Here is a 12,810-nt window from a genome sequence, read left to right as displayed (position 1 = left end):
AAAATTATTAAAGTAAAATAAAACATTAAAACGTTCATAATAAACAATAGTAAACAAGAATTAAAAAAAAAAATTAAAAAAAAATAGACCGCCCATGCCGGGAATCGAACTCGGATCACTTTGGCCATAGACGAATCGCTTTCCACTCGGATCACTTGGATTAAAAAAAAAATTAAAAAAATTATTTATTTATTTATTTTACACAATTAAAAAAATTATTAGAGTAAAAAAATAGACCGCCCATGCCGGGAATCGAACCCGGGTCACTTGGATTTAAAAAAAAAAAATTATTTATTTATTTTACACAATTAAAAAAATTATTAGAGTGAAATAAAACATTAAAACGTTCATAATAAACAATAGTAAACAAGAATTTAAAAAAAAAATATATAGACCGCCCATGCCGGGAATCGATCCCGGATCACTTTGGCGATAGGCGGACGTGATTCGCACCAGCTAGCTGGCTGTTCCATTAGCTGCACGGCAGTTGTACTCCCACCGCCAAACCACCCCCCGTTAAGAGTCGTTTTTGTGGAATATATTCGCATTTAGGTCCCAGGTAACATTATGAAGTTTTAATACGATCAATCGGACCTATTATCAAGTTAGTGTATCAACTTTTGAAATAACTGCGCCCAGTAGTTTCCCAGCAATAAGCTGTTAAGTCGAGACAGACAGACAGACAGACAGACACACACACACACACACACACACACAGACACACAATTAAAGTCTGCTGGACCCTCCTACTGCGTACTCGGGGATAAGTAATTGTTTATAAACAATGTAAAACAATTCTAAATAATTTTTTGTTTACGTAAACCATTCATTATTTACCTAAACAATTCATTGTTTACGTAAATTATTCATTGTTTACGTAAATAATGATTTATTTAGCAACATTGCTGATTGTTTACAAACAATGTAAAATACGTCTAAATAATAATTATATTGTTTACGTAAACAATATATTATCTAGACTTATATTACATTGTTTATAAACAATCAGCAATGTTGCTGAATAAATCATTATTTACGTAAACAATGAATTATTTACGTAAACAATGAATTGTTTAGCCAACACATTTTCCATTATTTAGGGGTTTCTAGGATTCGCTTCTGAACTAAGTTGTATGTCTTTCAGTGATTACTATAATTGAATACAAGGTCTTATTTAGCTAAAACTGGTGAAAAAAACATGAACAAGTATCCAAATAATTATTTGACAAACGGAATGCCATAAATTTCAGCTTGTAAAATAAACAAATTTACGAACATATTCTGATAAATAATGTTTGGAGATACCTTGTATTGAATCTTAGTATATATGTTCTGCGCGAAGTTAGAATCCGGTTCCATTCTAGAATGGACCGGGTCCAAGTTGGAATTCTAACCCTGCGCAAGTACAGGGGTGCCATTCTAGAATGGTACCCTTGTTGCTGGTCCATTCTAGAATCGGCCGTGCGCAAGGTTGGAATTTGGGTCCAAGTTGGAATAGTCATTTCAGTTAGACTATCACACAGCCAAACCCACAAATGTGGATTTTCTGTTTGTTTTTGTTTTGTGTGTGTTTGGTTGGGTTTTTTTTCTCGGTTTTTTTACACTTTACTCAAAGACATCGTGAATTGGGATTGTGATGTTCTGAAAGTGATTACGATTTTGAGAGACACTCAGCACTGATCGCCACGAACGGAAATTTCCGGACTGACAGTGTTTTGCCGATCTCGCTTGTAACTTTTAATCTTATTCATATACATGAAGTTGGTCTTCTGAATTGTGAAGATAAAGTCTTTAGCTTTGTATCGATATATAATATGACTATATAGTTTGAGCGAGGGAAAGGCTTTTTTTTATTTTTATTTTATTTTTTTTAACTAGCTTTAACGTTCTATCAGGCATGCGCCTCTTAAGAACGGTGCTGCTTTGACCACAAGACTCGCAGCCATAGCAAACCCCTCGTTATGAGCGCCGACCACAACAAAAGCAATTGGCTGCGGTGGGCCCCACGAAAATCGGCAAAGGCGAGGCTAGTTTCTGTAGAAAATCGTCTCTGTTTTCTCCAAAATGGCATATCATCCCATAACTGGCGTTTGTATTTCGACATAAGGTCTTGTGGCATCTAATCATCGATTTCATTCTTTCATTTGATTCATTTGTGAACGCTGAGCTTCGAGTATTTATGCTTTTCAGGGACAAGTTTTGAAAATTCTGACTTTCCACAGTTATTACGGAAAATCAAGCTTGTCAATCAAGATGCTGTGAATGGGAATGTCATTACTAATCATTAGTTGACCTCTGGCTCAAGTGGTGTCATCTTGCTACACGGTTGAATTGCAATTCGTCAATCTCTGGGCACTGAGAACGTCAGGAGCTGTGTATTTTTTTCAAGGGCAATTAGAGGTTATTTGAAAGTATGACATGGTATAATGTTGTGATTTTGGAGAGAAAAATTAATTGACTGTCATTGCAATGAGGCTTGGTCAGAAATAAAGGGCATTCACTGATTTTAAGCTACAATTCAGTTGCTTGGAAATGACAGACCTCCAATCCATTTGTAAATCAAGTGAACTCTCTTGAATGATTGGTACTTCCTCTACAAATAAATGTGCACCAGGATATAATTCTTGGAACTTTGTTCTTTTGTGTAGTAGTAATGCAGGGTTGTAGGAGTTTGAAACGTGGGCATATCACAGTTTGGAAGGTAGGGATTCTGATAGATTAAATAAAAACTGTCAAACTTTTAGGCATGGAATTCCCCTTTGAGAGTATTTGTTGTGGTAGTACTACTACTATGAATTGCTTTCAATGTTTTCCCATAATATTATAAAACCAGACAAAAGTTGTTGTTGATTTCTGTTTTTGTTAATGTCAACTTTTTTTTAAACCTGTGACAACAGCTCTATAACTCACTCTGTCCTTCTGTTGGTCTGTCTGTCGGTTAGTCGGTCTGACCGTCTGTCTGTCTGTCTGTCAAAAAAATTGTCAAAAAACCGGACATTTCCGAGAGGGCCTAGCGCTGACATTGCAAGCGGCCGCAACCGGCTCTCATCACAAAAACAACTGCCCTGCAAACATTACCGCCCTGGTAGTCCCCCTTGCTATGGTCTGCCTTTGTTTATTGCGTACTCAGGAGTGTCAACGAACTTGACATGACATGACATCGCAAGATCGCCAAAGGATTTTTTTCAGGGGTAGACAAATCAGCCCCATTTTATCAAAGGGAAGGTGCAGGTGGAGATAATTCAAGGGAAGACAACTCTGTCTTACCTACAAACATTACGGCCCCCTTTATTCACTCTCGCGATGCTTCACGCATGTACCATTCTAGAATGGCACCTCTGTACTTGCGCAGGGTTGGAATTCCAACCTGGACCCGGTCCATTCTAGAATGGTACCGGATTCTAACCTCGCGCAGAACATATACACACAAAAAAACCAAGTCGCGTAAGGCGAAAATACAACATTTAGTCAAGTACCTGTTCCACGCTTCCGATCGGCTTTATTCTGCATTTGGGACGAAAAACTAACTAAACATAATCTGTATACTATGAAGCGTGCGCTGACTATGATACATTTTCTTTCAAAAATATAATCATCGGAGCCGGCACGAATCGCCACCGATGGTTGCTGATCACTGGAAGTGTTCGCTAAGCACGTGTGTTTTCCGAAACTCACGTGACCTTAAGCCAAACCCACGTGACCTCGATCAAGACACGCTGTCAGCAATCACAACGTGCCAGCGATCATTTCCGCAATAAATTGTGAACTCCGATGAACTCGTGAACGCTGATTTCCGAAAGAAAAATTTATCATATTGTGTGCACTACATATCATACACATCAGAGTTAGTTGTTCGTCCCGATGGAAGGATAAGGCCGATCGGAAGCGTGGAACATGCGCCGGATGTTGTGAATAGCTTGTCCGAGGTAAAGTGGCTCTTACTATTCCAGACCGATGATAATCCTGACAGAGTTATTTGCGGACATCGTCCATTACTGTGGGAGTTTAACAAGTAAAATGGAATCCCTCTTCTAAGACTTCAAAAACATATCTCCCTCACACTCTCTCTCTCTCTCTGTCTGAATGTCTGTCTGTCTGTCTGTCTGTCTGTCTGTCTGTCTGTCTGTCTGTCTGTCTGTCTGTCTCTCTCTCTCTCTCTCTCTCTCTCTCTCTCTCTCTCTCTCTCTCTGTTTCAGTTTCTCTGTGTCTCTCTCCGTCTCGGTTTCCAACGAAGACTATAAACGTTCAAACATTCTTCCTCCTAAATCAAGACTCATGTACAATAAAGGCGTTTTGATGCATACACTCATAATTGGAAGAGCGCCTGCACCTCTTTCTTCTCAATTCACTTCCCACAATTTAAGAGACCCGACAAAAATGTATGCTCCTCGGCCTCGTATAGATCTTTTTAAGTCCAGCCTACTCTTTTCGGGGACTAATCTTTGGAATTCACTTCCAAGCGGTCTCAAACATTCTGTCAATGCCAAGACTTTTAAAGACAGATATTTTTCATTCCTTATACATGGCACATTTCGTTCTCACTTAGCCTGAACATGTTTATATTGTTGATGCCTTATTTGTACCTTTTACACGTTTCAGTAGATAAATGTACCTAACTAATTTCATAACATGACTTATGTAACGATGCTACATTGCTATTACTTGCAACGTAGTTGCTTCATTGACTCCTCAGTTTCACGGATTTTTTCTTCCCTCGAAGTTTCACACGTTTTTTGTTGCTTGAAACAGTTTTCATTATACCTTTGACAATAATATGTCATGTTCGTTTGTATGTATATTTGTGTTTGTTTGTTTAGTCTGTTAATCGTTTGCTTGTTTGTCGTTTGCTTTTATTACTTCTTTAATTGATATTCCAACATTTTTAAAACGTATTATCATTAGATTAAACCCTCCCATGGGCGAGGGCTGGATGTAAAAAAGCACCTGTTTGTTTATGCCATTACCCTCGTTAATAAAGAATTTGTCATTGTCATTGTCATTCTCTCTCTCTCTCTCTCTCTCTCTCTCTCTCTCTCTCTCTCTCTCTCTCTCTCTCTCTCTCTCTCTCTCTCTCTCTCTCTCTCTCTCTCTCTCTCTCTCTCTCTCTCTCTCTCTCTCTCTCTCTGTGACAGTAATGAGGATAATGTGATGAACAGCTTCAGCAGATTTGTGTTCTTCATGTTACAGAAGAGACGAACCCTTATAAATCAGGTTCAGTGACATGTCATCAGGGTCTTAATGTATTATTTTGTTGAATTGTATGCGTGACTATAATGTATAACTGTGCAGATACTATTGCTGTTATTTTAACCAATATTGTAAGGGGCTGTGGCCTTAGACAATTTATTAAAGATTTGTTCTTGTTCTTGTTCTTGTTCTCTCTCTCTCTCTCTCTCTCTCTCTCTCTCTCTCTCTCTCTCTCTCTCTCTCTCTCTCTCTCTCTCTCTCTCTCTCTCTCTCTCTCTCTATCTTTCTCTCTCTCATTACCATTAGATAAGTCCCGAGTTTGCTTATGCCATTACCCTCGTTAATAAAATAAATGTGACTTGTCTTGTCTTGTCTCTCTCTCTCTCTTTCTTGCTCTTGCTTACTCTGATCCTTACACACAGTCTCTCTCCCATGTTTCCTCCCACTTTCTCTCCCCTCCTCTCTTGCTGTCTCTCTCTCTCCCATGTTTCCTCCCACTTTCTCTCCCCTCCTCTCTTGCTGTCTCTCTCTCTCCCATGTTTCCTCCCACTTTCTCTCCCCTCCTCTCTTGCTGTCTCTCTCTCTCCCATGTTTCCTCCCACTTTCTCTCCCCTCCTCTCTTGCTGTCTCTCTCTCTCCCATGTTTCCTCCCACTTTCTCTCCCCTCCTCTCTTGCTGTCTCTCTCTCTCCCATGTTTCCTCCCACTTTCTCTCCCCTCCTCTCTTGCTGTCTCTCTCTCTCCCATGTTTCCTCCCACTTTCTCTCCCCTCCTCTCTTGCTGTCTCTCTCTCTCCCATGTTTCCTCCCACTTTCTCTCCCCTCCTCTCTTGCTGTCTCTCTCTCTCCCATGTTTCCTCCCACTTTCTCTCCCCTCCTCTCTTGCTGTCTCTCTCTCTCTCATGTTTCCTCCCACTTTCTCTCCCCTCCTCTCTTGCTGTCTCTCTCTCTCCCATGTTTCCTCCCACTTTCTCTCCCCTCCTCTCTTGCTGTCTCTCTCTCTCCCATGTTTCCTCCCACTTTCTCTCCCCTCCTCTCTTGCTGTCTCTCTCTCTCCCATGTTTCCTCCCACTTTCTCTCCCCTCCTCTCTTGCTGTCTCTCTCTCTCCCATGTTTCCTCCCACTTTCTCTCCCCTCCTCTCTTGCTGTCTCTCTCTCTCCCATGTTTCCTCCCACTTTCTCTCCCCTCCTCTCTTGCTGTCTCTCTCTCTCCCATGTTTCCTCCCACTTTCTCTCCCCTCCTCTCTTGCTGTCCCTCTTAAAAAAAACAAACCTGAAAAACATTCACAATAAACTCACTCTTCAACAAGCGGAGGTGTCTTATCTCCCCTGAAGACCATGACGCGGGCTTCACGTACGGGTTGCGCCCCTTGGTTGTCCAGAAAGGAGAGCACGTCCTTCTTGGCGGGCAACAGTAGGTCGGCGGTGAAGATGGTGGCGGTGTTCAGATCCTGCGTATCGGGGGACGCCAGGTTGACCTCGTCCTGTGTCATCAGGAAGTCGTACACACGCTGATATTCAGCCGCCGTCACGTCGTGAAAAGGACTCGGGGTGTCCGGCTCGCCATCGGTCAGCAAACCACCCACCTCCGGCGGACAGGGGATTTTGTTCTTTGCCCCATTGGACACTTGGGCTATTGCCAGTAGCAGGCAGCCCGCGGCTAAAAACCTCATCATTCTGAAACGAACGTAAAAGCTTTCTATTAAATGGTAGTGGTTAACCCTGACCCCGCGGAAACACTGCGATATTAATACTGTCTTTACAATCACAGTCAAAAAAGAACCCTGAAACAAAAATATAAAATATATTTATCAAAGTGCTAAACAGAAAAGCGTGGTGTTGTTTGTTTTCATCAATCAGCCACATAACTAAACACGGAAGAACATATATAATTGAGTGCGAAAGATACAAGCAGGAGCAGAGTGATGGGATAGACATACGGAAACCCATTTCTTGGAAGTTGACACTTGTAGGTTAGAGAACTGAAAGGAGTGTGTGAACAGAGCAGAATCACTGCGGTCTTGCATGAAAACAAGAGAGAGGCTAGGGACAGAATGAAATTCAATGAAAGATCACTGACAGGTTTCCAAGTAAGTGTTAATTTTCTGTGCCACATATTAATGTTTCAGCCTCATGTGCAGTCGAACATACAGATATCAAGTGTCTTATATAATCTTAATATTTCGTTGATTAAAAGGGAACGCTATAGCGTCTTCCTAAACATACAAACAGACACTGACAGGTTTCCATGTGACGTCATATCTTGGTCATCATCGTCCGACCAAAAGCGTATTGAAGTCCGACGGAGCGAAACATCGATAGAGGGCGTCAATCCACGATGATAACCGACAAGTTTCAAACGGAAGCCTTTCAATGTGTGATATGAACAAGCCCTGATCACACCGAAACACTGCCAGATGACGATGTGCTTGTAATGCATAGTTTATAGAGAAGCACTGATCATGCAGAAATCCTGACGTGTATTTCAGAAAACACTAAAGGGAGATCATGCTGACAATAATGCTGTGTCCGGACTGTTGTCCTACCTGCACTGGGCGAAGAAGCCTCAATAAATGAACCATATGAAAACACTTTGGGGGCCCGGTAGCTCAGTTGGTAGAGCACTGGACTTGTGATCGGAAGGTCGCAGGTTCGAATCCGGGTCGGGACGGACACGGGTCAACTGTAAGTGCAGACCCAGAGACGGAAGCCATGTCCCACCCCCGTGTCACCACAATGGCACGTAAAAGACCTTGGTCATGCTGCCATAAGTGCAGGTGACTGAATACACCTAAACACGCAGACACCTGGGTAGCGCGACTCCGTTGCTGCTAGCTTTCCACTGGGAGGAAGCGGTCCGAATTCATACTCATTACAATAAAGTAATGAAATTGAAAAATGAAAATGAAGATTACCTTATACTGTTTGTAAAAGCCTTGATCAGGCTCACATAGTGCCATGTACATTGCACGGACTTTCTTTAAGATGGCAATGGGGAACAAAATTCATCACGACACAAACATTGCATGGTAAAGACATTCATTTTAGAATTTCAGCGCATTCCACTCAAATACTGCCTTGTTGAGACTTAGCCTTTCCACTCAAATACTGCCTTGTTGAGACTTAGCCTTTCCACTCAAATACTGCCTTGTTGAGACTTAGCCTTTCCACTCAAATACTGCCTTGTTGAGACTTAGCCTTTCCACTCAAATACTGCCTTGTTGAGACTTAGCCTTTCCACTCAAATACTGCCTTGTTGAGACTTAGCCTTTCCACTCAAATACTGCCTTGTTGAGACTTAGCCTTTCCACTCAAATACTGCCTTGTTGAGACTTAGCCTTTCCACTCAAATACTGCCTTGTTGAGACTTAGCCTTTCCACTCAAATACTGCCTTGTTGAGACTTAGCCTTTCCACTCAAATACTGCCTTGTTGAGACTTAGCCTTTCCACTCAAATACTGCCTTGTTGAGACTTAGCCTTTCCACTCAAATACTGCCTTGTTGAGACTTAGCCTTTCCACTCAAATACTGCCTTGTTGAGACTTAGCCTTTCCACTCAAATACTGCCTTGTTGAGACTTAGCCTTTCCACTCAAATACTGCCTTGTTGAGACTTAGCCTTTCCACTCAAATACTGCCTTGTTGAGACTTAGCCTTTCCACTCAAATACTGCCTTGTTGAGACTTTCTTGTGAATGGAGGCTACTTTTAATATATTCAAATGATTCATGATTTACTAGCATGCTGCTAAAACATTAGCTTGTTGCACCCAACACTTGGGAAGTCATAGAGTATGCAGTGGTGACAACAACTTGTCATGCTTGGTTGACGGCTTTACGGTTGAACGAGCAGACACACAGAGCTAGAGGTCGAGCAATGATGACAACGAAGAAGGCCACGACAGACCGTGCGAGTGAGTGACCGTTTTGAAAGACATAGGTCTTAGAAACCAAGAAAGGTAAACTACCCAAACTGTTTCTTCGACAAGAAATCAGGGCCAATGTGCAACCGTCCAGGTTAGAGACTTTCGTCCGGGAGAAACTCTACCCTCAATGCAGTTTATCTCTGAGTAAAGTCTCTAAACTCTACCCTCAATGCAGTTTATCTCTGAGTAAAGTCTCTAAACTCTACCCTCAATGCAGTTTATCTCTGAGTAAAGTCTCTAAACTCTACCCTCAATGCAGTTTATCTCCGAGTAAAGTCTCTAAACTCTACCCTCAATGCAGTTTATCTCTGAGTAAAGTCTCTAAACTCTACCCTCAATGCAGTTTATCTCCGAGTAAAGTATCTAAACTCTACCCTCAATGCAGTTTATCTCTGAGTAAAGTCTCTAAACTCTACCCTCAATGCAGTTTATCTCTGAGTAAAGTCTCAAAACTCTACCCTCAATGCAGTTTATCTCTGCGTAAAGTCTCTAAAGTCTACCCTCAATGCAGTTTATCTCTGAGTAAAGTCTCTAAACTATACCCTCATTGCAGTTTATCTCTGAGTAAAGTCTATAAATTCACCCTCAATGCAGTTTATCTCTGATCCAAGTCTTTAAACTTGACTCCGGCAAACACTGGCCAACTGTAGTCCCCCTCCGCTGCCAGCTGTACGGAGGAAAGGAGGACATGAAAAAGACAGTACCATTTACCAGTATAGACGTGTGATCGACAAGAAGAAGAAGAAGAAACCGGCCCAGGACTTGACATGTGTGTTTTACTCACCTTAAACGTTTGCAGACAGGTGCGGGAATCAGCAACAACGTTGGATGCTGTACCACCAGCTCGTTGTTTCTCGTTTTATATTGAAACTCCCCACCCTCCGCTTCACGTAAACCATCTATGTCTGATCACTTAGCTTCCCGAGCTGTTACCTATGTAATTACAAACATACTTCCATTAGTTATGAGTTATGAGTTATGAGGGCCCCAAAGGGTTTAAAATCGTGATCGTGATTGGCGTTTTTTGACCTTTCTGTGACCGTGATTGCCGAAATTTCCATTTTTGTGATCGTGATGGGACTTTGCCCGTGATCCGTGATGACAACAAAATCAAGTCTCGTGATCGTGATCGTCATTTGTTTTCGTGATCGTGATGGGCATTATTGCAAAGCATTTTATTTTCAACGTACATTTTTCACAGCTGTATCACTCTATGACCCTCTATTCGTCAAGGAGCCAATCCCGATTGAAGGGAAGCAACAACACATTCAGAAATATGATTTTGACAGCGATTGCTTCCCTTTAAGAGAACCAATCACACAAAAAAAGAGATCCAATCAGAAGGCAAATTGCTAAAGTCTGCCAAACTTCATCCAATGGAAGGGCTTCGTGCAAAAGTTTTGAGTGCATTCAGTCAAATTCGAATTCGAAGATCAAAAATGGCGTGCAGCAGTACTGTCATCGAACTTCTGTTATATTTTGTGGATTCAAGCCAGACCAAATCAGGCGGCGAGAATGCCTTCCTTAGTGGAAAGGTCAGGCTACGGGTCGGTCTTTCCGAAGACGAAATATCAAGATATGTTGATCTATGTTGCTCTATGACTGTTCTGAATGTAGGCACAGATCTTGAAATTTGTTCAAGATCTTTGAGTTTGAGTGAGATCATTGACATTGTCGACATTGCCACGTCCGGCTGTCACTCGCTCAGTGTGACCTCGACTGGCTCGAGATCGAGTCTGCGTGTAGCCAAAACCGAAACTAGAAATGTGTTTTTCATCCCAGCAACGTGGACACGCTTGGCATAGCTTCTAATTGTCGCTTCTTTGCATTAAGCTTGGATTTATTTTAGCGCCTGTAAACTTTAATATCAACAATGGGTTAAATTCAGAAACAATGGCGGGGAGACGTGCCAGTTTGGGTCACTTGATCCTCATGTCAAAGACGATCAAAGTCATGTTCGTTGGGGATTTGTCAGGCATGCTACTTTTCCGGTAATTGCCGGAAATCCGATAAAGCCGTTTTCAAAATCCGGTAAAGTCAAATTTATTCCGGTGAAGTTAAAACATTTCCGCAAAAACGATCCGTGTGAATATCGCGCAACGCGACCGGGCGCCGGTCTCAATGAAGCCAGCGCACAGTAGTGTTGTTTTCACCAGTTTGGAGGTGTGTTTAATGGTGGTGGGGAAATGGGATTTTTTAACAAGATCACAACACTATTACAGCCCTGAAAATGATGAAACCAGGCGATGGTGTACCTCAAATTGTATGGCAAAGTTGAAAATACATGTACTTTAATTTCAATACACCCAATAGTTTTTGAGAAAATGGGTTTACAAGATTTAGCTCTGGAAATGAGAAATTGTGTACCTATATATTCATGTGTGTGAGTGAGGGTGTGGGAGTTGAATGTGTATGAGTGGAGAGAGAGAGATAGAGAGAGAGAGAGAGAGAGAGAGAGAGAGAGAGAGAGAGAGAGAGAGAGAGAGAGAGAGAGAGAGAGAGAGAGAGAGAGAGAGAGAGAGAGAGAGAGAGAGAGAGAGAGAGAGAGAGAGAGAGAGAGAAAGAAAACAATGAAAACAACATTCTTGTTACTGATTACAAAACATGATATGAATTTCTGTGTGTGTATGAAAGAGAACTCAAAAAATAATAATAAAAAAGTGCAACAGTTCTCACTTTGTGTTGAATAAACAATAGATCCAGAGGAGCGAATTACTGTGTGGTTGTGTTTACTTTGACACGTGCTTTCTGTACCTGCAACTTTTACTGTGACCGTGATTTGCCACTGGTGTTCGTGATCGTGAAAACAAAACTCAAGGTAACTGTGATCGTGAAAGCTAAAATTTCCCTTCCCGTGATTGTGATGATACCCCCCCCCCCCCCCCCCCTTTGGGGCCCTCAGTTATGAGTTATTAGAACGCTTACCGTTCGGGAACATCCTGGCGGCTTACCCACTAATTGCTTTATAAAATAAAGTCGTCATATTTGTTGGTTTTCTATGGAAAGCGTTTGGCTCAAAACCTGTGCACTTTGCACTTTGTAATTAGTGCACAGGCGTTAAATCGATGTAACACACGTGCGTTAAATCAGAGGCGCAGTAAAACTTGAATCAGAAAATGTACGACTTGCACAGCTCCATTATCGCTGCACAGAATGTCTACCGTGATTAAAAATAAAAAAAAGGTTTAATTATTGAGAGAAATAACAGAACATTCAATGTGGATTTTCTGACCTGGATAAAGTGCAGAATTACTGTAACGACGAGCATCTGAAGAAGAACGACAACTCTGAAGCGGCGAAGCTCATGCAGACGACGTATATGTAGTGTACGTTTGGCGGAGAAATATGATAGAGTATGTAGATCGTGTCGACGACTGCAGACGTTATGCAACTTACAGATATCAAATACAAAATCTGAAGTCGGGAGTAAGCTGATCTCGTTACACAATCAAAGTTCGAAACTATGTGTTTTAGTTGGCAACTCGACGTTCATCTATTGCAGAGTGACTAAAGTTACTTATATTTACCAACTTCTTGATTGGCAAGTATGCTTTAGTTGCTGACTACGTTAGTCTCTTTTCAGGCATTCCATAGCGTTGTATACGGCGGTGTGGCAACAGCTAGTTTCATGTGGATTCCCAGTCCGATTTTTTTAATCGCTTAAGCACGTGACTCCTACATTTAGAGAACATGCAGTAATTC

General features: G+C 41.7%; 1 protein-coding gene across 1 annotated transcript in view; it reads right to left on the bottom strand.

The window, feature by feature from the left end:
• Positions 1–9,991, bottom strand: part of LOC138946274 (putative amine oxidase [copper-containing]) — a 47,652-nt gene extending 37,661 nt beyond the window's left edge. Inside the window, exons 1-2 of the mRNA XM_070317819.1 lie at positions 9,893–9,991; positions 6,485–6,862 (exon numbers count right to left, since the gene is read on the bottom strand). Of these exons, the coding sequence (XP_070173920.1) occupies positions 6,485–6,861 (377 nt within the window). The 5' untranslated portion in view covers position 6,862; positions 9,893–9,991. The remainder of the gene's footprint in view (positions 1–6,484; positions 6,863–9,892) is intronic.
• Positions 9,992–12,810: the final 2,819 nt, after the last annotated feature.

This window comes from Littorina saxatilis, linkage group LG1 (assembly GCF_037325665.1).
Source record: "Littorina saxatilis isolate snail1 linkage group LG1, US_GU_Lsax_2.0, whole genome shotgun sequence".
In the NCBI taxonomy this organism is placed as follows: domain Eukaryota; kingdom Metazoa; phylum Mollusca; class Gastropoda; order Littorinimorpha; family Littorinidae; genus Littorina; species Littorina saxatilis.
Note: the sequence above shows the minus strand (reverse complement) of the source record. Positions and strands in the feature narration are given on the sequence as shown.